We start from the raw sequence: 25,328 nt of genomic DNA on the forward strand, positions 1-25,328 counted from the left end.
TTTGAGACATAGATTCTTTCTTAATAATTTTGCAGTTGTTATGAATGTGAATTAGTATACTTTGTAATGCATAGTTATGCTCACTAGGTTTATTAAATGTGGTAGTAATGACTAGCTTCTTTAACATTCATACCTTAAATCTTTACTGAACTCATACCCCGCACTTGAGCTGAGTCAGATGCTTGACATTGATTATCTGCTTTTATCCTAGTTCCCTACCCAGGATCTCAATAAGCTAAGTCCAACTTTACCTCTGTTTTGTACAGAGGAAGAAATTGAGGTTTGCAGGGATTATATAACTTGCTCAAGGACACAAACTAGTACTGGAATCCAGGTCTATATGATGATAAAGACCACACGTTCTCTTAACCACTGTGCTTTACTATTTTCTCCCTAGATCAAAAAGAAACTTATTTCTGATCCTCAGGGAAGAACTACACAATAGGTACGGTTATCATTCCCTTTCCCCAGATGCATTTCAGTAAGTTAAGTGATTTGGCCTGTTATATGGTTTTAGATATCAGTGAGCCCCAGACATTTTACAAACATTTTTTGTTTATTCAGAGACTTCCCTGGTGGTCCAGTGGTTAAGAATTTGCCTACAAGTGCAGGGGACACTGGTTAGATCCCTGGTTTGGAAGGATTCCCTATGCCACTGGGCTACTAAGCCCATGAGCTACAGCTACGGAGCCCACCTGTGTAGATAAGGCCGTGCTTTGCAATAAGAGAAGCCACCATGGTGCTAAGCCCAAGCACCACAGCTGCAGAGTACCACCCCCCATCCCCCACCCGCAAAACTAGAGAAAGTCTGTGTAGCAATGAAGACCCAGGGGAGCCAAAAATAACGAAATTAAAAAAAAAAACTTTGTTGATTCAGTGACATTCACTAAATAGATAAGAATAACCTTTTTTAAAAAACCTTTTTATTTTAAAATCATTTTAAGTGAATACTGAAAAGTTATAAAACTAGAACTCATTTACCTTTTTCCCAGTTGCTCTTAATGTTAGCATTAAGAGCATGTTATAGTCATGTTATAGTCATAGTACATTTGCAAATAAGAGATTGTCACTGGTATAACATTTAAACTAAGCAGATAGACATTGGTCTCATTTCACCAGTTTTTCACTGATAACTTTTTTCTGTTCCAAGATCCAGTTTGAGGATCTTATACTGGTTACATCTCCTAAGTTTCCTTGATTAATTTGAAGAATACTAGTAGAATGCCTTTCTGTTTGGAAGTTTGAATAATGTTATCTTATGATTTGTTGTTGTTAAGTTGCTCAGTCATGTCTGACTCTGCAACCCCATGGACTGCACTGTTACAGGCTTCCCTGTCCCTCACCATCTCCTGGAGTTTGCTCAAACTCATGTCCATTGAGTTGGTGATGCCATTCAACCATCTCATCCTCTAATGTCCCCTTCTCTTTCTGCCTTCCATCTTTGCCAGCATTAGAGTCTTTTCCAATGAGTCAGCTCTTTGCATCTTATGATTAGATTGAGGCTGTTCATTTTTGGCAAAACTTTCATGAAAGTTAGGTTGTGTCTTTTTCTACACATTATATCAAGGGTTGTATGATGTTGGTTTGTCTTAATTACTGTTAAACATGATCTCCTACTTAGGTAGTTTCTGGTGAGTTCTTCCACCATACAGCTATTTTCCCCTCCTTATTAATAACTTGGGACTCTGACACTATGCAGATACCCTCTTTTTCCTCAAAATTGTGTCCACTGATACTAGCATCTTTTGGTAGCTCTTGCTGGCAACAATTATTACTCAGTGTTTATTAATGGTAGTCTTCTATTTTATTTCTTTTACATGTGTTAATTGAAAATTTTTTATAGGGAAGAGCTGTACTTGCTGCTTTATTTACTTACTCAGTTTGTGCCTGTGGACTCATAATAAAGTGTGTAAATATATATATATGTATGTATATGTATAAATATTACCTGTCCACATGAAACATGTTAGCTTTGGGAAAGGGATATTGGTATATTTAGCTTGTAAAAAAGTGACAGTGTTAGTTGCAGTTGTTCAGTCATGTCCAACTCTTTGCGCCCCCATAGCCTATAGACCTCCAGGCTGCTCTGTTAATGGAATTCCTCAGGCAAGAATAATGGAGTGGGTAGCTAGTCCCTTCTCCAAGGGATCTTCCTGACCCAGGGATTGAACCCTGGACTTGTGTATTACAGGCAGACTCTTTACTGTAGTGACCCCACAAGAGACTGAGCCAGACTTGCCTGCGAGTGTCCAGGAGTCTCCGGCTGAGTTGTGGGTCAACAGAGACCTGCTGCAGAGTCAGGGGCACTGAATACACCAGTCCTGGGAGCTACATAAGTCCTGGTGTGCTGGCATATGTGAACCATGAACTTCCAGATGTTCAAGCTGGTTTTAGAAAAGGCAGAGGAACCAGAGATCAAATTGCCAGCATCTGATGGATCATTAAAAAAGCAAGAGAGTTCCAGAAAAACATCTATTTCTGCTTTATTGACTATGCCAAAGCCTTTGACTGTGTGGATCACAGTAAACTGCAAAATTCTGAAATAGATGGGAAAACCAGACCACCTGACCTGCTCTTGAGAAACCTGTATGCAGGTCAGGAAGCAACAGTTAGTACTGGACATGGAACAACAGACTGGTTCCAAATAGGAAAAGGAGTACGTCAAGGCTGTATATTGTCACCCTGCTTATTTAACTTCTATGCAGAGTACATCATGAGAAACACTGGGCTGGAGGAAACACAGGCTGAAATCAAGATTGCCAGGAGAAATATCAATAACCTCAGATACACAGATGACACCACCCTTATGGCAGAAAGTGAAGAAGGACTAAAGAGCCTCTTGATGAGAGTGAAAGAGGAGAGTGAAAAAGTTGGCTTAAAACTCAACATGCAGAAAACTAGGATCATGGCATCCAGTCCCATCACTTCATGGCAAATAGATGGGGAAGCAGTGGAAACAACGGCTGACTTTATTTTCTTGGGATCTAAATCATTGCATATGGTGGCTGCAGCCATGAAATTAAAAGATGCTTGCTCCTTGGAAGAAAAGCTATGATCAACCTAGACAGCGTATTAAAAAGCAGAGACATCAATCACTTTGCCAAAAAGGTCCATCTAGTCAAAGCTATGGTCTTTCCACTATAAAGAGAGCTGAGCGCCGAAGAATTGATGCTTTTGAACTGTGGTGTTGGAGGAGACTCTTGAGAGTCTGTTTGACTGCAAGGAGGTACAAGTAGTCCATTCTAAAGGAAGTCAGTCCTGAATATTCATTGGAAGGACTGATGCTGAAGCTAAAGCTCCAATACTTTGACCATCTGATGCGAAGAACTGACTCATTTGAAAAGACCCTGATGCTGGGAAAGATTGAAGGCGGGAGGAGAAGGGGATGACAGAGGATGAGATGGTTGGATGGCATCACCATCCAGACGGGCCTGAGTTTGAGCAAGCTCTGGGAGTTGGTAATGGTCAGGGAAGCCTGACGTGCTACAGTCCTTGGGGTTGCAAAGAGTTGGACACGACTAAGCGACTGCACTGAACTGAACTGATAGCTCTTTTGTGTTAGGTCAGTTCAGTTTTGTGTCTCTGCTGCTAAGTCACTTCAGTCGTGTCCGACTCTGTGCAACCCCATAGACGACAGCCCACCAGGCTCCCCTGTCCCTGGGATTCTCCAGGCAAGAACACCGGAGTGGGTTGCCATTTCCTTCTCCAATGCAGGAAAGTGAAATGTGAAAGTGAAGTCGCTCAGTCGTGTCCGACTCTTAGCGACCCCATGGACTGCAGCCCACCAGGCTCATCCGTCCATGGGATTTTCTAGGCAAGAGTACTGGAGTGGGGTGCCATTGCCTTCTCCGCAGTTTTGTGTTAGGTAGGTTCATATATACTTGGATATAGTATGAATGATAGGGCTATAATAATGTGTATATTGTTTCATAAAGATTGCGTTTTATTTTAGGATTCCCTTGGAGATAGTTTTTAAAATAAAATTTTCACACCCCAGGATCAGTAGTTAGTGGCATAGCACCTGGAATAATTTTCTCCTTTAAAGGTATCACTATCTTTTTATAGTTCTTAACACTTATGAGGACTTCCTTTATTATTTTTCTCCTTTATTTTGCATTTAAGAGGCATTTAATATGAATTATAGTTATTTATCAGCACTAGGCTAGTAATTACTGATGAACAGTTCTGTACAGTTAAACTGAAACTTGTAAAAATTAAGTATTGGTGTAATTTTTGGACATGTCACATATCCTGTTGATTTTTTGTTTGGTGTTCTTTTTACAGTTTTTCTAAGCATGAAAAATAATGTCTTAAGATCTCTCTTTTTCTTTCTGATTTCTTAAGCTTCCTTTTTGGTTTCCATTCTGATTGTGTGTTCTTATCAGAGAATGAATAGATGTTATATGCTGTCTCTGAGTAAATATTTAATTAAATTCTTAATGTAATTACATTATGATTCTAACTTAAATCATCTGACTTAGCAGTGTTTTAACTCATTTGCAGAAGAAATATATCCCCTCATCTTAATCAGTCAAGGTATCTTCTTTTAGTATCTTAACATATATTGATAACTTGCCAGACTTCTGTGCATATATAGCTATTTTTTGATGCATTTATACTGTGTGTATTGTTGTATAACTTGCATCTTGACTGTTATGATATCTGGTTCCTGTACTCTCATTAAGAGATACTGGAATTCCAGAGGAATACCACAATGAAAGACACAATTACAAGAATCAAATGGACTATAGCCAAGTCTCTTATTTTTTAATAGATGTGAGGTGACCCACTATATTTATATAGTATAATTAAATTTTAATGTTTTGATATTATATATTATGATTAATAATTTAGCACATTTTGTGTATTTTATATTATTTCCTTAGATCACGTCCTTAGAAATAAAATTACAAGGTCAAAGGTTATGTACATTTTAAAGACTTTTGATATGTTTCTGCCAAAATGCTTTCTATAAAGGGTATCAGCACCCAACAGGCATGATCTATGTTTATTTTCTCATATGCTCCTCAGCAGTATTAGATCTTACCATTCTTTCAGGCTTTGCCAGACTGATTGGGAAATAGTATTTGTTTTTTCACATTTCCTCATTAATGACCAGGCATTTTATATGTTAAGTGGATTTGAGTTTCTTCTTTTATTCATGTCTGCCTGTTGTGTTCTTTGCCTAGTGTGTTCTCTGTTTATCACACATATTCAGCATAGCCCAAAGTGATTTTTAAGGAGATTATAATGAGAATATAATATATGACTTTAGTTTTATTTTATAATGAAAATCGGTCATAGTAACAGCGACATGATGGAGAAAACCATTTTTCTAATTTGTCTTTCTCTTTTAAAAGGTGATAAAAATAACTTAAAAGCAAATAAATAACCACAGTACCATAATAAAGATAGCTGTTTGTATTCTAACTATCCTTGAGGTATATATTTTCCAGCAGAGCTAAATTTTCAAACAAAAATAAAGGGCTATCCCTGCCCCACCCAACCTCCAACTTCTATTATGAAAATTTTCAAACATACCAAAAAACCGACTTTTAAAAGTGAATTTACATGTACCATATAGATTCTGTAATGAACACTACTGCATTATGTATTTATAAATAAACAATAAGAAATTGAGTGAAAATACACAAAATATATCATTATGCTCTGGAAGTGTAAGACGTTTTTCTCGTGCTAATGCACAGATAGCAATAGTAAAAACAGCAGCCCAAAGGTAAGGATTCTAATTACCATTGTTTAGTATATAGTCCATGAGGTCGCTCAGAGTTGGACATGATTGAGCGACTTCACTTTGACTTTTCACTTTCATGCATTGGAGAAGGCAATGGCAACTCACTCCGGTGTTCTTGTCTGGAGAATCCCAGGGACGGGGGAGCCTGGTGGGCTGCCGTCTATGGGGTCTCACAGAGTCGGACACGACTGAAGCGACTTAGCAGCAGCAGTAGCAGCAGCAGCATTATATATTTGTAAATCTAATCATTTTTATAAATTCATCTTCTTTTTCCAGTACATTTAAAATTACGAACACCAGTATAGTTTTACTCCTAAATACTTCAGCAGACATCTGATTTGAGTTCAATATATATTTGTTTTCTTTTGAAATAGAATTTACATATAATGAAATTTAAAAGCCATAAGTGTACAGTTGAATACATTTTGACAGGTATACATACCTTTCTAACCCAAGGCCCTGGGAACACATAGTGTAAATGATACCATCACTTCAGAATATTCCCTCATGTTCCTACCAGTTACTTCTCATCTCTGCCCCATCATAGGTAACCATTTCACATAAGTGGAATAATACAGTATGTACACTTTTATGTAAGTCTTCTTTTCCCTCAGGATGAATTTTTGACATTCACCAGTGTTGTTGCGTGCATTAGCAATTTCTTCCTCTTTAGTATTGTATTGTAGGGCTGTAACAGTTTATTTATCAATCTCCTATGATGGATACCTGAGTTATTTCTAGGTTTGTTTGTTTGTTTGTTTTTTATGAGGAAAGCCACTATAAACATTCTTTTTATGGAGGACCATTCTTTTTTAAAGCATAGAATAGATTTTAAAATTTATTCTAAAGAGCCAACCACTTTTACTTATCTCATAATAGCTTCCATATTTACCTTTTCTGCATACCTGGACATAGGGTGGTATATTAAAAAGACATTGAGCTAGAAAATCCACCAGGAAATACTCTAATCTTTTTCTTTTTTTAATCGAAGTATAGTTGATTTACAGTTTTAGTTTCTGGTATACAGCAGAATGATTCAGTTATATGTATAGTATGTGTTCTTTTTCATATTCTTTTCCACTAGATCATTATTAATACAAGACATTGAATATAGTTCTCTGTGCTATATACTAGGGCCTTATCTTGGTATTTATCTATTTTATATATAGTAGTTTGTATCTGCTAATCCCTAACTCCTAATTTATTTGTCTCACCCCTCTCCCCTTTGTTAATCGTAGATTTGTTTTCTGTGTCTGTGAGTTTGTTTCTGTTTTTTTTTTTAATTGAGTTCATTCGTATCATATTTTAGATTCCACATACATTGATATAAGTGCTGTCATATGATAATTTGTCTGCCTGACTTCGTTTAGTATGAGAAGCTCTAGGTCCATCCATGTTGCTGCAGATGGCATTATTTCATTCTTTTTTTTACGGTGGGGTGGTATTCCTCTGTCTATGTTATATGTTCATCTGTTGATGGACATTTAGCTTGCTTCCATGTCTTGACTATTCTAAATAGTGTTGCTATGAACATTAGAGTGCATGTATTTTTTTTTTTAACTTGCCTTAATGTAAGTTATTTATTTATTCTTATCTGTAATATATATATTTTATTGAAGTAGAGTTGACTTACAATGTTTCAGGTGCAAAGCAAGGTGATTCAGTTATACATATATATTATTTTTGAGATTATTTTCCATTATAGATTATTACAAGATACTGACTATAGTTACCTGTGCTATACAGTACACCTTTGTTTCTTGTTGCATACCTGTTTTTTTTAAATTATAAATCTAACATTCTTTTCATATTAAGTCAAACAAGTGGAATCAAAATATTGCAAGGTTTTTAGTTAGGCAAAAGTTGGTAAGTTTTCTAAAATATATATATTATACATGCTATTTGTATGTATGTATACAGAAGCTTTTCTACTACACTTGATAAGAAAGAATATCAAAGGAAGAGATGGAGAAATTGGAAAATATGAAGTGAATGATATGGGAGCATGGGATATGAAATAGCAACAGGGAAACCAACTAGGTAAAAGGAAAACATAACATAGTCCAGTTGTTTTCAAACATGGCTGCTCATTAGAAACGTGTCTGGAGCTTTGGAGGAAAAAAACAAGCATTTGTATTTTTTTTTTAATTCAAAGATAATTCTAATATGCATCTGGATTTTAGGCTTTTCTATTAAACATTAGTTTTGGTTTTTGAAATAGAATTTACATATAATGAAATTTACAAGTCATAAGTGTACAGTTGAATATATTTTGACAGGTATACACACCTTTCTAACCCAAGGCCCTGGGAACACATAGTGTAAATGATATCATCACTTCAAAATATTCCCTCATGTTCAAAAATTTAGAATTGTTATTTTTCTGTTGATCGATCATAATACAGTGGTATTAAGTGAGTGAGAGTTACATAATCACAGTAGTAATAGGTGTTTATCAGTTTTCACAAGAAATAGCCAGACAAAAAATAAAAGATAATTATAATTGCAAGTCATAATGGGAACGTGATTAACCTAACATTATAAAATGACATGCAATTTGGGGGTTCCAGCAGAGTGATGTGGTAAGTGGAAGTGCATTCATGTACTTATTTTCATCCACGTAGCCGGTCTGTGTCTTTTGATTGGTGCATTTAATCCATTTAAGGTAATTATATATGTGTGATCCAACAAAGGTGGCACTAGTCGTAAAAACTCACCTGCCCGTGTAGGAGATGCAAGAGTCATGGGTTTGATCCCTGGGTCAGGAAGATCCCCTGGAGAAGAGCATCGCCCCCCACTCCAGTGTTCTTGCCTGGAGAATCCCATGGACAGAGGAGCGTGGTGGGCTACAGCCCATGGGGTCGCAAAGAGTCTCCGACTCTGCCAACCCATGCCTCCACAGGAGACCCTTCAGCACTACCAGGCAGTTTTGGTTCAATCTCCTGTGGGGTCACTGTTCTTTTTCTCTGGATCTTGGTGTGGGCAAGGTTTTGTTTGTGCCCTCCAAGACTGGAGTCTCTGTTTCCTCCAGTCCTGTGAAGTCCTGTAGTCAAATCCCACTGGTCTTCAAGGTCATATTCCCTGGGGATTCCCAGTCCTTTTTCAGATCCCTAGGCTGCGAAGCCCGACGTGGAGTTGAGAACCTTCACGACAGTGGGAGAACTTGTTTGGTATTATTGTTCTCCAGTTTGTACATCACCCACTGGCAGGTGTGGGATTTGATTGTATCATGGTTGCCTCCCTCCTACTGTCTCGCTGCAGCTTCTTCTTGGTCTTTGGATGTGGGGTATCTTTTTTTTGGTGGGTTCCAGCGTTCTCCTGTCAGTGGTTGTTCAGCAGCTAGTTGTTATTTTGGTGTCGTTGCTGTAGGAGTACGTCCTACTCCGTTGTCTTTAACCAGAAGTCAGCATGTGTCTCTTTGAGCCAGAGTTTTGTCTGGATTGCTAGATCATATAGTAGTAGATCATATAGTAGTTGTAGTTTTAGTTTTTTGAGGAACTCCATACTGCTAACAGTGTAGGAGGGTTTTCTTTTCTCCACACCCTCTCCAGCATTCATTGTTGGTGGACCTTTTAATGATGGCCAGTCTGACTGGTATAGGGTGATACCTCATTGTAGTTTTTTTTTTTTTTTTTTAATTGTAAAGAATATTTTATTTAAAAAATTTTAACTTTAGGAAACTTGATTTGCAACATTTTATTGGTTTCTGCCATACAACAACACAAATCAGCCATAATTGTACGCATATCCCTTCCCTCCTGAACCTCCCTCCGCTTTTCCCATGCCACCTCTCTAATCATCACAGAGCAGCAGACTGGGCTCCTGTGTTATATAGCAGCTCCTCGCCAGCCATCTGTTTTACACGTGATAGTGTATGTGTGTCAGTGCTGCTTTTTCCATTCGTCCCACTGTGTCCACAAGTCCATTCTCTTCATCTGCATCTCCATTCCTTCCCTGCAAATAGGTTCATCAGTAGCATTTTTCTAGATTCCATATATCTATGTTAAAATATATTTGTTTTTCTCTTTTTGACTTATTTCACTCTGTATAACAGGCTGTAGGTTCATCTACCTCACTGGAACTGACATTTGTTCTTTTTCAAGGCTGAGTAATATTCTGTTGTATGTATGTATCACATCTTCTTTATCCATTCATGTGTAGATGGACATCTAGGTTGCTTCCATGTCCTGGCAGTTGTAAATAGTGTTGCAGTGAACATTGGGGTGCATATGTCTTTTAGAATTGTAGCTTTCTCAGGGTGTATGCCCAGTGGTGGGATTGCTGGGTCATATGGTAGGTTTATTCCTAGTTTTTTTTTTTTTTTTAAAGCACTCTCCATGCTGTTCTTCATAATGGCTGTATCAGTTTACATTCCCACCAGTAGTGTAGAGGGGTTTCCTTTTCTCCACATCCTCTCCAGCATTTATTGCATATTTTTTGATAGTGGTCATTCTGACTGGTGTGAGGTGATACCTCATTGTAGCTTTTGATTTGCACTTCTCTAATAATCTCTAGTAATTAGTGATGTTGAGCATCTTTTCCTGCACCTGTTGGCCATTTGTATGTCTTCTTTAGAGAAATGTCTGTTTTCGTCTTCTGCCTAATTTTTGATTAGGTTGTTTGTTTTGTATGAGCTATTTGTATATTTTGGAAATTAAGCCCTTTTTGGTCACATCATTTGCAAATAATTTCTCCCAGTTCATAGATTGTCTTTGTTTGGCTGATGGTTTCTTTAGCTGTGCAAAAGCTTATTAGTTGGATTAGGTCTCATTGGTTTATTTTTTATTTTTATTTTTTGCTTTTATTTCTGTTGCTTTGGGAGACTGACCTAAGAAAACATTGGTATGATTTATGTCAGAGAATGTTCTGCTTATGTTTTCTTTTAGGAGTTTTATGGTGCCCCATCTTAATCTTGGTGTTTGTTTTGTGTGGTCTTGGATTAATACTCTGTTCACCTTCTCATCCCTAAAAGGTGGTGGGGTGGTGGGATAGGTTTTATCTTAAGTACCTCCCTGGAGTACTTTGAGGGTTTGGAGGCTGTGTCATACATAGCTTAGCAAAAATAACTTTCATAGTCAGCTGCTAAAACTTTCATGAGCCTCTTGTTAGGGATTTGCTGTTTTTTTATACTCATCAAGTTTTAAGTATTTAGCCATTTTATATTTCTGGCTATAACTTGAAATTAGTTAATTTTCACATGAATTATCATAATCTTCATAGTTGTGTTTACCTTAAGATAAAGCTTCATCTTAAAACTTCTAAGTATGTCATTCTTTCTGTTTCTGTCTCTTTCTTTTGGTACCCTATAATCTTGATTGAGGGAGGGGTCAGATTTTAAAATTGTTTTCCTCTGTTGTCTTTTTTTGGGTGCCAAAATTTGTTTTCTTAAAAATTAATAAAATCTTTGAAATCATTTTATAATAACAATGATACAGAAGTTTCCACATTACAGATATAATCCAGCTGAAAAAGGATATACTAATATATATATAAGCTATTGTAAAATAAGCTTTGAGGGAACATATGAACATTAGGTGTTCAATGTGAATGAACATCTTATATTTCCAGGCAAGGAAATTACTGATTGCTAGCACATTATTTAATTGGGCCTATGAAATGATTACAGGATTGGGCTTGTTAGGCCATAAATGAGGATTAAGTACAATATTGAAGGCAATATTTTAAATGCCATCTTAGGGTGTAAATCTTAGGGTGTAAAGTTGGGAAAGCAGTTTCTTTTTTATCTGATTGGCCAAAATTAGTTTCTCCAGAATTAATTTTCTCAAAGTAATTAGTGAGCCAGTTCATAGTACTGGATTATTTAACATTAGCTCTTTTGGTACTTTGTATATTGGTTCTGGGTTTTTCTTCTGGCATGTGTGTGTGTGTGTTTAGTTATCTGTTATTTATGTATAGTAGTGTATATTTGTCAAGAAGAAAAAGGAACCCTTCTACCTTGTTGGTGGGAATGTAAATTGGTACAGCCACTGTGGAGAACAGTATGGAGCTTCCCTAAAAAACCAAAAACAGAGCTTCCATAAGATCTATCTATCTCACTCCTGAGCATAAACCCAGAGAAAACCACAAAATTCAAAAAGATTCTTGTACCCCAGTGTTCCTTGCAGCACTACCAGCAATAGCCAGAGCATTGTAACAGCCAGAGCAGCGATAGATAGAGCATTGTAACAGCAGTAGCCAGGAAGCAACCTACATGCCCATTGACGCAGAAATGGATAAAGATGTGGTACATACAAACACTGTTTTTCTCTATTATCAATAAACAATTTTCTGTTTCTTTCAGGGCTTGGGCCACTCGTTTCTCCCTTGTTAATTATGTGGTAGAGAAAAATGTGACTTAGACATGATGAGATAGCTATAGTGGACAGATGAGTGTGATTATATGATATGGATTGAAATGATAATAGTTTTTAAAACGTCATTCTCTAAGTAGGGTCTGGCAGGAAAATGATATAAAGACATACTTGAACAAAATGATTTGCAAAGATTTTTTAGAGATTACAGAGATTCCTAAAATATGTTTAAAAGGAAAAAGCTCTTTTGTATACATACAAAAATTTAATTAGTGAGACCAAAAAAAGTTGGAGGAGAAAAAAAATCCCATGTCTTAAGACAGCTGTCTCTGTAAATTATAATACGTCAGTAATCGGTTATGTATTCCAAATAACTCTATATTTTCTGAATTCCATATCTTGTCTGCCTCCTTTTTTTTTTAACTTAGTGCCACATTCTAGTTCTTTAATACTCATTTGTATGGAAACTTCTTTTTAGATCTGATCCAATCCATTTAACACCATACCATTGTTAGCCTTCATAGGAATATAACTAACACCTGGATGCTCTGGCTGGAGCAGCTGCTACGTAACCTCAGGTGTTCTTGGGAACAGCTTTTCCTTCCTCTCCCTGGCTGAGTCCTGACATATCTAGATCTGTTACTAAAACTTGTGACATATGATGTTTTGTAATGTGATTCATTAATCCAGTAAACATGTTTTGAGCCCTTGCCTTGTGCAGTTTCTAAACACTGAGAAAACATGTGAGTAAAACATTATTTCTACCTTTTCAGAGCCGACAGTATAATGGAGGAAACAGATCAGTGTAAATAATTAGCAGAGAATAAAATGAGTGCTAATAGAAGTATGGAGAAAGTGCTGTGGAAGCTCTGAGGATGTGCTTCATCATGCATAGTGTGGGCCAGAGGAGCTTCTTAATGAAGAATAGTTTGAATTTACTAGATAAATAGGGAGGACTTTGCTTGCAAAGAGAATGACATATATATGAGGGTGAGAAAGAAAATACCCTGGAGAAATGCACTTCTTTGAGGTAGAGTGTTTTTGTTTTTGTTTAAATTAAGACTGGAACATCAATACAAACTTCACCTTGCTAAGATATGGGGTTTAGACTTTTTTCCTAAGCTACTGAAATTATTGAAAGATTTTCAGCATTAGGGAGAATGAAATGCCAACCCACTCCAGCATTCTTGCCTGGAAAATCCCATAGACAGAGAAACCTACAGTCTTTGGGGTCACAAAGAGTCAGACATGACTGCGTGACTAACACTTTAAACATTAGAATGATTAGATCATTTGAAAGATCACTTTGGCAGTAGTGGAGAATGATTCGAAGCAAACAAAATTGGAATGAGGGAGATCGATTGAGGCAGGAGTTAAGCATCTGAAATATAGCAGCAGTGGAGTTGGAGAGGAAGGAATGAGTTTAAGACTCTTGACTAGTAGAATTCCCTTGACTGTGAGGAAGGACTCACTGGGACAAGTCAGCGATTACTTAGATTTCTAGCTTCGGTGTCCAGGAAAATACAGGTATTCTGACCGAGCAGATGCCGAGGAGGTGGAACTCTGTGATTGCACCAAGCAACAATAATTGCATGGGTTTCTTAAGACAGTTTTAGAGGATGTTAAAAGATAGGAAAATGGAAATATTTAACATACTTGGGATTATGCAGGTAGAACACTTTTGTTTTAGATTTATTAACTTTTAATGCCTTTTCATTTTATTTTTAATTGGAGGATAATTGCTTTACAATGTTGTGTTGGTTTCTGCCATACAACAACATGAATTAGTCATCAGCGTAGGTTCGTTAACTTTTGATTTAGATACATGTTCAGTTTTCTTTGCTGATGAAGTCAAATTGTAATGAATTTTAAATTGTTCTGTTTGGAATTTGTGAAATCGTTTTACAATTCTAATTATGAATTAATTAGAAATGAAATGATTGACTTTACATTGAAAAATAATGACGAAAATTCTCTTTTGTGTGTCTTGAATTTAAAAAACCATTAAATTGAGAATTATTTTCCTTTATCGAAACAGTTGTGCCCAACATTTGAATTCATATTTTTCTCATTACTGATCTAAGAACAGTAACATAGGAAAAAGAAACGTGTGTGTGATTCAGTGCAGAAGGTGCTCTGTTGCCTTAGTAGCACAGAACAAGCTGAAGAGAATATTGGTACACTTGAAAATGGTACATGGTAGAGCGGGTGGAAAGTGATCCTGGTGAAGGACAGACAAGAGCAACCAGGAGATGGCTACTGGCTGTGGCCTAAAGTTCTATTTTTCTCTATTGTACATATTGAAACATTAGTTTCTTTTAGCTAAAACATCATTTGATAATATGAGTTAGTATTTTTTTCATAGTGAAAAATGAGAAATTTATAAAGTTTAATTTTAGTACTTTCCCCCTATTTTGTTTTTTAGATCGTATAATGAAAAAAACAGAAGAGTCTGAATCACACCTGGAGTCTGAAATTAAAAGGAAAGTTGCACAGAAACGTCACAGTAGTACATATCAGTCTACCCCACCTTCTCTGTCTCCTGCTTCCAAAAAATGTTTAACTGATTTAGAGGTGGGTAGAGAAATCATTCTTTGCTGCTAATCAGTTGGTATTTTTATTAATACTATTTTTAGTACTTATTAAATTCTGGTGATCTTTTCAAATAGGATTGGAAGAGAACTGGAAAAGGTTACTTTGGAAAACTTGTCTGCCTTCATTAGGTCATTTTTCAATTGTCACAAGTCCAGAATATATATCTTTCTGAAAAGACGTATGAACACTTCCCTATACCATACTTCACATAATTGCTCTCGATCAGAATTTTTTTAAAATAAAATTCTCATATAACCAGAGTACAACTGTCAAAAATGTTTAATTAATATGGATCCAGAATTATCATCTAATGCACAAACTCCATTCACATTTTCTCTAACCATGTCCTTTATGGAAACAGAATCCAGTTCAGGATCATGTTACATTGAGTTGTGGCGATCTTCAGTCTTCTTTAATCTGGAATAATTCCTTAATGTTCCTTCGTCATTCCTAACCTTGATATTTGTAAGAAATACAGGCCACTTATTTTGTACCTCAAGTTGAATTGGTCTGCAGGTTCTTCATCATTTATACATTTTTCAAGATTCCTCAGAGGTGATGCTATGATCTTATTGCATCATATCAGGAAGTATATAATGTTGATTTTGACATTATTGCTGATACTCACTTTTATCTTGTTTAAGATGTACTCTTCTAGATTTTTCCAGGTATTTTAGTAGGTGTTTTTAATAGGTATTTCTGTGTACTCAGTCACTCATTTCATGTCTGACTCTGTGACTCTATGGACTATAACCCGCCAGGCTTCTCAGTCCATGGAATTTTCCAGGCAAGAATACTGGAGCAAGTTGCCATTTCCTACTCTAGGGAATCTTCCCGACCCAGGGATCTAACTTGCATCTCCTGCATTGGCAAGCGGATTCTTTACCACTGAGCCACCTGGGAGGTTTCTAGTATTTCTATACTTACTTGTTAATAAGAGTTTTTGCTTATCCCACATTTACCATAGTTTCTATTTTTATCAGCGTGGAGACATGGATTCTTATTTTTCTCAGAAAGGTTATTCTCCACAAGTGTCGTTGTTTATTTTGATGCTCAAATTGCCCTAGATTTGGCCCATGGAAAGTTCTTCAAGCTGGCTGTTTTCTTTTTGACATATCCCCATCATTATTTGAGTACCTGTCTTCTGGTATAACCAGGTGGTCTAGATTTCTTTGTATTTCTCTGTATCAGCTCTGTAGTCATGCATTTCTCCAAGGAATCATTGTTTGTATAAGTGATTTCGGAAGATATTTGGGCAGTAGTTGTGCTTGTTGCTACTGGGTGTCAAATGTAGGCCCTCTCAGCAGACTGAACTAGGAATATTTGTGTATATACGTGTTAATATTTAGTATATATTAAAATTCATGAGTTTACATTGATAACTCCAATTCTAGTCCAACACCACAGTGTTTATTTTAGCCTTTTGTGCTTTGCATGTTTTTGTAACTCCCTTCTCTGACTGAGAAACCTGTCTTCCATTATCTCCAGTGTATTTGCTCAGTTGGGTTTTCTGTGACCAGTCTTCTGGCACGCAAGCCTAAGATTGGCTTGGGCTATGCTGTCATCACCCACACTGCTTAGCCCTTTGCTGGACCCCGGAAAGGAGGAAGAAAGAAGAAAGCTTCTTCCCACACACACACTGTCCTTCCTTGCCTAGGCGTGCCAGCTAAAAGCCTCAGCATTTTTTTTTAACATCGAAAATATATTTTCTTTCTTTTTACTCTTTACTTCTGTGCCACTTATTCTTTTCTTAGTGGAGATAAAGAATAGATTGTAGCCATCCTGTATGTAATTTTAAATTTTTGAACAAGATTAATGGTTTTTCTTTCCATGTATAGTCTGTGAAATTTCACATTACATACTGCTTGTAAGAAAATGAAGTCTTTGGTATTTAATGAGATTATAACAGTGTTCAGAATATTTAACAAAATATGACATTGTCTCAGTGGTGTCTCATGAAAGACATGCTTATTAAGTATACAGGTTATTATTAATGTGTATAGGCTGGCAGATAATATGTGATAATGAGATTTGGATTTATTTTAAAGTGTTCCATTGACCAAAGAAGGGGGAAATGACACTTTAATTAATCTTTGTTTTCTGAAGGAATTTATATTTAACATAAAACTGTTAAGAAAATTTGCTACTTTACTAAAAATAATTGAATAATGTTGAGATTCTAGTCTTTTGATCACCAGGTTGATAAAATTCTTAATCTCTAGTTTTTATCGTGAACAGTGTAATATCATGTTTGGTTAAGCTGATCTGCATTTTGTTCCTAATTGCTGCAAGTAGTTCTAAGATAGGTGTTTCTTAGCCTGTGGATGGCATATGATACTAGCTCATGATATAGTTCTTCTATATTTTAAGATTAAAATTTTTAATAGTAGGGAAGTCTTTTTCTGTTTCAGTATCAATTTTATAAAAGCAAATATGTGAAAGTATTGTTTTTCCATAGGGTTCTTTTTATTGAAATCTACCCTTTATTATAGACACTAAAGTATTGGAGCCAGTCTGAACCCAGCTTGATGATATCCTTGATTCTTAATAAAAGACAGAATTAGCTTACATAGAGCTGACTCCCACTGTGACAAATGAGGGTCTAGTTTTCACATAAATGGATGTGTTTAAAGCCTAGCTAAATGTGGAGATCTATGTTCATCATGAAAATGAGGGGGTTTAGATTTTTTTTTTTTTTTTAAGAGATTTAGATATTTCATCACGGGGTAGTATGTAGGTAGGGACTGCTCCTTTGTATCTAACCAGTTGTTCACATAACTTATATGCATTCAAAATAGCATAATTGAATTCTTTATGTCTTGGCAGAGGGGGAAAAAAAAGTACAATCTACATATGCCGAGCTGATGATGTACCTATTAAGTTTAATTTTGCCCTGGTTGGTTTTCATTCCTTTGTGTTATCTGGGTAACAAATTTCATTCCTTTTTGTTGTCTGGGGTAGACCCTCAAATAGGTAACATGGTATAATAGAACAGCTTTGTCATGGTCAGTTGGGCAAAGTTAGCACTTTCTCTGTCAGTTTTTTTCATTCTTTACAGCAAACAGGTAAGTCTAGAGTAGTGGTCTTTATAGGCCGTTTTTGCTTGTGTACATACTTTTGAGTCATAAATTTACATAAAATAAAAATACATAGAACTTAAGCATTCAGTTTGGTGAATTTTGAAATGTAATCCTACACATTTAATCATATATAATTACCACATATCTGTTGGTCCTGCAACTACTTGATGTCTTCTGTCACCTAAAAGAATTTTAAATGATTATATTATCCTCTTATGTATTCTTAAGTTGACATTGAGCATTTTTCATCCTGAATTTAAAAGGTCACATAGGATGTAATAGTTGACACAGTGAAAAGGAATTAACCTTTTAAAATAGAATATTTAGATCAGTCTCCTCATATATGGATCTGGGCACATCCAAATTAATAATATACACTTCTTAATAGTATATAATTGATTAAAACCATATATTTTATACAAAGTTTGATGAATAGTTTGATGTAAAAGCAAAATGGTTGGAAGTGCATCTTTTAATTAGAGACAGACTATTTTTTTCAATTATTTTATATGTCCCTGGATGAATATTATGTTACATATTGAAACTGGATGCGGCATCTATTCATGTTTTCCTTCTTACAGATGTAAGTGCTGAAGAACCTTGTTCACATAAATAGGTACATGAGTATGGAAAGAGCTTTATTACAGTAATATCACCAAATACCTTCAACTCCTTCTACATTATAGGCTTCAAAATCGTATGATACTCTACTGTCAAAAAAACTTCTTTAATGGTATCATAATTGTAAGAGGCCTAGATTGGGCCTTCCTTGAACTATTTTTGTAGCACTGATAATTTAGAAATAAATTATCTTGTAAAAGATTGTCTTAACCAGAACTTAGAATCAATTCATTTTTCCAGCATGTAACATTATCTTTCTGTTTTGTTTGGTGATTTTTATACCCTAGGGCCATATGCCATTTTAATATTTCAAATGGAAGATGGATTTAGGATTCTTTTTTTTTTTTTAAAGTATGAGAAGAACAGTTGTGGCAGGTGATACTTTGACATAAGCATAATCAGAGCAGTTTTTAGAACGGTTATATGTGTGACCTGAACATCTAAATATTGATTACCTTAAGATTATTTATGCCCTGTATGCCTTAGAAAATCTTTATGTAGCCCTTGAGGAATATACATAGTCTGATTTGAAGACTGCTGGACTAGATGGTTTCAAAAATTCCTTCCAGCATTGTGATGCTAAATCCCAAGTAACATTCAGGATTTTGTGGTAGCCATAGCGATGGTGATGAGAAATAGGAGAATAATTTTGAGATTATTGTTGTTGTTGTTCCATGATGTTGAAATAAAATGCCAAAGTCTTTTTTTTTTCCTTTTCTTTCTTTTGCATTTTAAGGTTTCTAAACAGTGTGAATTTTGTCCAAAATGTGGGAAAGAAAAAGAAAATCAGACCAAATGCCAAAGTTGTGGTATTCCTTTTTCTAAGGATTTGCAGAGAAATTGCAGACAAGCTATAACTTTGAATGACTCTGCTGGATTATCATTAAGAACATCAATTCATCAGAATTCTGGAGGACAGAAGTCACAAAACACAATATTACCAGCCAAGAAGTTTTATGGCAACAGTGTGGGAAAGATTCCAATTGATATTATTGTGAGTTGTGATGAGAGTGGACAGAATTATTTACATACTAATGGGAAAGTCATTTTGTCTAGGGCAAAAGTAGCCAAAATCACAAACCTGAAAGAAAGGAAAACAAGCCTGTCAGACCTAAATGATCCAAGTAAGTATTTTACTCTCTTTAGTATTGCTTATATGAGTCTAATATTTTTCACATATATTTTTAATGTGAGCATGAGCATATTTCTGAAGTATAGTTTTAAAAGGCTTTTTGTATTGGTTACATGACATGCTTTTTGGGTAGATTATTAAAACTGCCCATGTAATTGAAAAATAGTAACTGACTTAGACTTTGTCCTTACCCTATCCATTTTAAGTAGTTTTTGAAAAAAAGAGCATAGATCTTGGCCCTAGTCTTAGGTCAGCTGCCAGTTAGAACCAACTTTCTAACTTTGACTCAGTTACTTTAATCTCTCTGATCTGTAAGTGGATATATTTCCTGCCTAGGTAGTGTTATTGAGGGAGTAAATTTAAAAATAACATGAAGTGCCTAGCATAGCTTAATAAAGCATTTGACAAAAGAAAGGACTCTGAAAATTCACTCCCTTACTACTGTTGTTCCTCCTCTAAATCCTTTTCCTGTCTTTATTCACATGTACATATGTGTATGTATATGAAATGCAGTCCTTTTTGTAATAAATAGCATAAGATTGGAAACAGTCATAGACTGATTAAATAAACTTCAGTGTAGGTAGCTGGAAAGGGGGGGAAACTAACTTAATATTGTATAGAATGATTTTTAAGCTGTTTTATCAAATGAATTAAAGCAAGGTGCAGATCAGAGTTTATAGTATGCTACTCTTTATTTGTGATGGATGCTGCTGCTGCTGCTAAGTCATTTCAGTCGTGTCCGACTTTGTGCAACCCCATAGACGGCAGCCCACTAGGCTCCCCCGTCCCTGGGATTCTCCAGGCAAGAACACTGGAGTGGGTTGCCATTGCCTTCTCCAGTGCATGAAAGTGAAAAGTGAAAGTGAAGTCGCTCAGTCGTGTCCGACTCTAGCGACCCCATGGACTGCAGCCCACCAGGCTCCTCCGTCCATGGGATTTTCCAGGCAAGAGTGCTGGAGTGGGGTGCCATTGCCTTCTCCATTTGTGATGGATAGGAGAATTTATATACCTTGTTGGTGGCTTGAACGCACAGAATTATCTCAAATTAATTTAAATTAAAATAATATTGTGGCTGTACATCCTTAATGTTTAAATAAAACTCCAGAGAAATTCCTAACTGGATTCAGTAATTTTATTAATAATAATATTGCTGTTTTTAAATACATATTGATAAAACAAGCCAGCAATTATATTACTGTCTCCAGAACCCAAGATGTTCAGTATTGGAGAAAATGAATACAAAAGTAAAACCAAAGAAGTAAAAATAACTAACTTTGAATTTGAATTGGAGATAATACTGAAACTTAATCAATATTTTCTATTGAATAGAAAGTATCTCTTAGCTTTACCCATAAAATATGCCTGGAAACAGTAAGCAAACCTTGTATAAAAACAACTTTAGTTCCCATATCCCATATCTGTGTTTCTGAATACCATTTTCCACTGAAAGGAATCAGAGCTCTTCAGAGAAATGGCTGACTCTAGGTCTGGAACACAAATGTAGGAGATAAATCTCAGTCATTGAGTTGTATCAGGAAGCGTGGAAACAGTCACAAACAACTAAGGGTATGTCAGAAGCACATAGCTAAGATGAAAAGGCTCCTCTCAGTGACCAAGACTGAATCTGCTTGGGCCACAAAAGGAACCATAACTACTATGCATTGAAATATGTGAAATATGTCACAATTAGTTCATAATGATATCCACCTCCTCTCTCACAGAAAAGCTCCACCTTATAAAAGGGATAAAATCAAGTTTTTCAACCTCAAAAATATATCAAGTCCTGTTTTAATTCAATGTGAGAAACCTTAACCTATACCAGTATATTAGCTTATTTTCCAAAAGAGCTTGATTTGTAAAGGAATTTCTGTATGATAGCTGTCAAGCCAACACTCTGTTATGTTATGAGGATGTCTATGTTGAATATGAATATTTTATGACACATTTTAATGTTATACCAGTGGAATATTAAATATGTTAATATCATTTGAATATTTCCTAATGGTGAGGTTGTTGTGTAAAATTTTAATGTAAGATATCAATAGAACTCTAAAACTTATTATGCAATTACTGAATATTATTCTGAGCCAGACTTCTATGCTGGAAACTCAGCTTGCTGAGATTTCCAGGATGAGGGGAACTGGAAGTTAGTAAGACTGAGTTGGTAAGTAAAAAAAAAACAAAGTGAATCTATGTGGTTTTGAGGTGCCTTAAGCAGTTTACTATGAATTAAAACCATAAAGCCTAATTTTGTTTCCCTCCCCTCCAGAAAAACTAAAAACCATATTTCTCAGTAACGTATATAGAAAAAATATTTTCTGTTTTAAGATATTTATTACATGCTTATTGGTCCTGCTTATAAAAGTTTATATACTAACCAGTTTAGTTTGGTTTTTACAATCCTGTGAGGTAGTTACTAATGCAACCCTACTCTATAAATGAGGCAGTCTATGCTTAAGGCTTCTCATTGTTATATACATATGGGCTGTTGGAGTTTAGATTTTTTTTTTAATGATTTTTCTGGTTTCAAAGTCTCTTTTGTTTATATACTTCATCATTCTTAAATTTGTGTTCCTATTAAAATGATTTATTATTATGAAGCTTTTGTTCTGTCTTTGGTGGTCACATAGTAAATAAAATGTACAGTGTCTCAAGTAGTGATAAATGCTGGTAGAAAAGTGAAGCAGTTCTGGGAAATAGTGACAAGTGTCACAATGAAGAAGCTTGCAGTTTTAGATCATAGAATTTTAGATAGGTAGGTAGAAAAGTTACTTGATAAAGAAACTTGAATACTGCCTAGAATGAGGTGAGAAAGAAGATAGCCTGATTTCTATGGGAACAAGTTTGGAATGTAAATGCAGAGACCAGTATTAGTCTGCTTAGCTTGCCATAACAGAATACCACAGACTGAGTGGGCTTAAATTTATTGTCTTACAGTTCTGGATGCTGGAAGTCCAAGATTAAGGTGCCATCAGGATTGGTGTCTGGTGGAGGCCTCTCTTCCAGGCTTGCAGACAGCCACTTTCTTGCTGTGTCTTTACATGCCCTTCCTTTTGTGCTTGCACAGAGAGGGAGAGAGATTTCTGGCATCTCTTTTTCCTGTGACACCAGTCCTATCAGATTAAGGCTTCACCTTTAAGACCATGTAACCTTTATTATCTCTCTATAGGCCCTATTTCCACATACAGCCATGTTGGGGATTAGGACTTCAGTATGTGGATTTTAAAGGGACAGAATTTAGTTCATAGCAGACTCTGATGCAGAATTTTAGGTATATACTTATGTAGAATATATTCCATATTTTGTAGAGAATTAAAGCAGTTATAAGAACAGCTCTTTAACTATTATCATCTTCGCATACTCTCTCCCTGTTTGCTTTGTTATTACGGTGACATTGAGCACAACCCTCATTTACTTTAATAAAACAAGAACTATGTAGTACAGGTCTATCTGTTGTGGCATTGAAGCTTTAAAATAAGTTTTTGATAGAGCAGATATAGAAGTTTTAATGTTCCCGAAGCACAAAAAAATGACTGTAGATTGAACACTAGGCTTACTGTTTAATATGTGCTTCTGTGTAGCTCTTGATAAACAATATAAGCAGTTTTTTTATTTAGAAAAATAAGAATTTTTCTAAAGCTTTTATACGTCAGGTACTATGCTAATAAATCTTTGGCACATTAAATCATTTGTTCCTAAGACTTTGTTGTCCCCTATATCACAGAGGAGAAACTGAGGCAAATGACTAGTAAGTGGCAAGACCCTAACTTTCAAGTGTGTATAAACTGACTTGAAAACTAGGGTCTTGGGCCTTCTAATCTGGCCTGTTACATTTTCTGTTAATAAAATATCACTTCTGAAAAACATTTGAGATTGGATAGCAGAATTAAAAAGATGAATGGTGTGATGCTGGTGGTGCTTCCTCTCTGGGACTTGTTATATGACTCAGAAATAATAACTAAGCATTTATGTTTATGATGTATGATAGGGGAAAACAGAATTGCTCCTACAAATTTTTACATTCTTCAACACATGACTTTCTTTACCAGATAGTATTTTGGACACTGGGAATATAGCAGTAAACAAGGCAATATTCTTGTTCTTTATACTTTATTTTAGTGGGAGAAACAAATGAGTAATGTACATCCACAGCAAAAGACAACAGAAATTTAAATTAGTTAATGTGAATAAGCAAGTACCTGTGTGCTTACTTTAGATTGGGTAGTTAATCAAAAAGTGGTATTTAAACCACTTATTTGATGGCAAAAGTGCAAAAGTGTTAGGAGAATTACAGTCAGAGAGAAACAAGCTGGTGTTGGTGAAACAGAAAGAGGAAAAAATGAAGTAGTATGAGAAAGTAGCCTGGGTCCAAATTACATACATGTATGAACCAGAGTAAGGAGTTAGGATTTTGCAAGTGCAGTATGCTGGCCCTGCAGAATTTGATATAGAGATGAGTTTGAAAAGATTCAGTAATAAGTACATGGTATAAGAGCAAATTACCTTCATGTAATATCTTACCCATGTTCATTTACTCAGCAAGATTTATTGCATATTAGGCATTGGTCCAATAATTTTGGATCAGCTGGTAAAAAATTCACCTGCAATGCAGGAGACCTGGGTTTGGTCCCTGGGTTGGGACGATCCCCTGGAGAAGGGAAAGGCTACCCACTCCAATATTTTGGCCTAGAGAATTCCATGAACTGTATAGTCCGTGGGGTCACAAAGAATCAGACACTACTGAGTGACTTTCACTTCCAGGCACTGGTTCAAGTTCTCCCAAAGACTAGTAATGATATTAGTGATTTCTTGTGTGAGATAAAAATTGTTTGATCACATGCAGTCTTACAGACTTTTTAAATGCATGCTATTTTATGAATAATTTGTATGCAAATTGTCTTCATACCTAAGACTTTCTGGAACTCTGAAATAGACCTAATGATAAACATACAAGTTTTGTTGTAACTTGTCTATGTTTCTCTGTGGGTGATTGTGATGAATTGTAGAATAAATTTTACATTTGTATGTTATATAAAAAATGCCAGTTCTAATTGCTCTACAAATTTAACTTTTCATCAGATAGAATGGATTGTATCTTCATTTTTATTAATCTCAGATCAGGAGGAGATCCAAAGCAGATTTGGTATATTTCCAACTTTTGTCATGTACTTACATTTTTAACTGACAAGAATGAAATACCTGAAGTACTTAACACTTTCTTTATAGTCATTTTGTCCAGTGATGATGATGATGATGATGATGACAATGACAGGACTAACAGAAGAGAAAGCATCTCTCCTCAACCTGCTGATTCAGCATGTTCTTCCCCAGCACCATCCACGGGAAAAGTAGAAGCAGCACTAAATGAAAACACTTGTAGAATAGAGCATGAACTAAGAAGCATTCCAGCAGATTCAGAATTAAATACAGTTATATTGCCAAGAAAAGCAAGAATGAAAGACCAGGTACTTTTCACATTTATTAACATTTATTCAGATTTCTGCTTTGATATGTAAATATTTGGGGGGCAAGGATAATTTCGTGGTATCAATAGGAAAAAATGAATTATTCATTAAGTAGAACTTAAAATAACACTGGGAAGATTATTGAAAGAACATTAAAGCATACACAAAAATATATTTTAATTAAAGGCTTAAAGTGTAAAAATTCAACAAAAAGAAACAACATCAACCTTTAGTAAGCAAAATATAAGTGTAAAACATATATTTATATAATCTAGTAGACAGTAAGGTCATTTTAACTTGGGTATATTTCATTAATAGCATAATATGGTTTTAGTATAATTTATGTTTTACAGTAAAATTTTTAAAATA

General features: G+C 35.5%; 1 protein-coding gene across 8 annotated transcripts in view; it reads left to right on the forward strand.

Moving 5' to 3' along the window:
- SENP6 (SUMO specific peptidase 6) overlaps positions 1 to 25,328 on the forward strand; it is a 131,653-nt gene that overhangs the window by 71,936 nt on the left and 34,389 nt on the right. For 6 of the 8 annotated variants that reach the window (XM_070376211.1, XM_070376212.1, XM_070376213.1 and 3 more), the window contains 3 exons: positions 14,492 to 14,640; positions 19,099 to 19,486; positions 24,721 to 24,959. In XM_070376211.1, coding sequence (XP_070232312.1) covers positions 14,492 to 14,640; positions 19,099 to 19,486; positions 24,721 to 24,959 — 776 coding nt within the window. Of the gene's footprint in view, positions 1 to 397; positions 446 to 5,614; positions 5,738 to 14,491; positions 14,641 to 19,098; positions 19,487 to 24,720; positions 24,960 to 25,328 lie in introns of those variants that run through there. The other 2 variants (XM_070376216.1, XM_070376217.1) reach the window with 2 other exon arrangements.

This window comes from Bos mutus, chromosome 9 (genome assembly GCF_027580195.1).
Source record: "Bos mutus isolate GX-2022 chromosome 9, NWIPB_WYAK_1.1, whole genome shotgun sequence".
NCBI lineage: Eukaryota > Metazoa > Chordata > Mammalia > Artiodactyla > Bovidae > Bos > Bos mutus.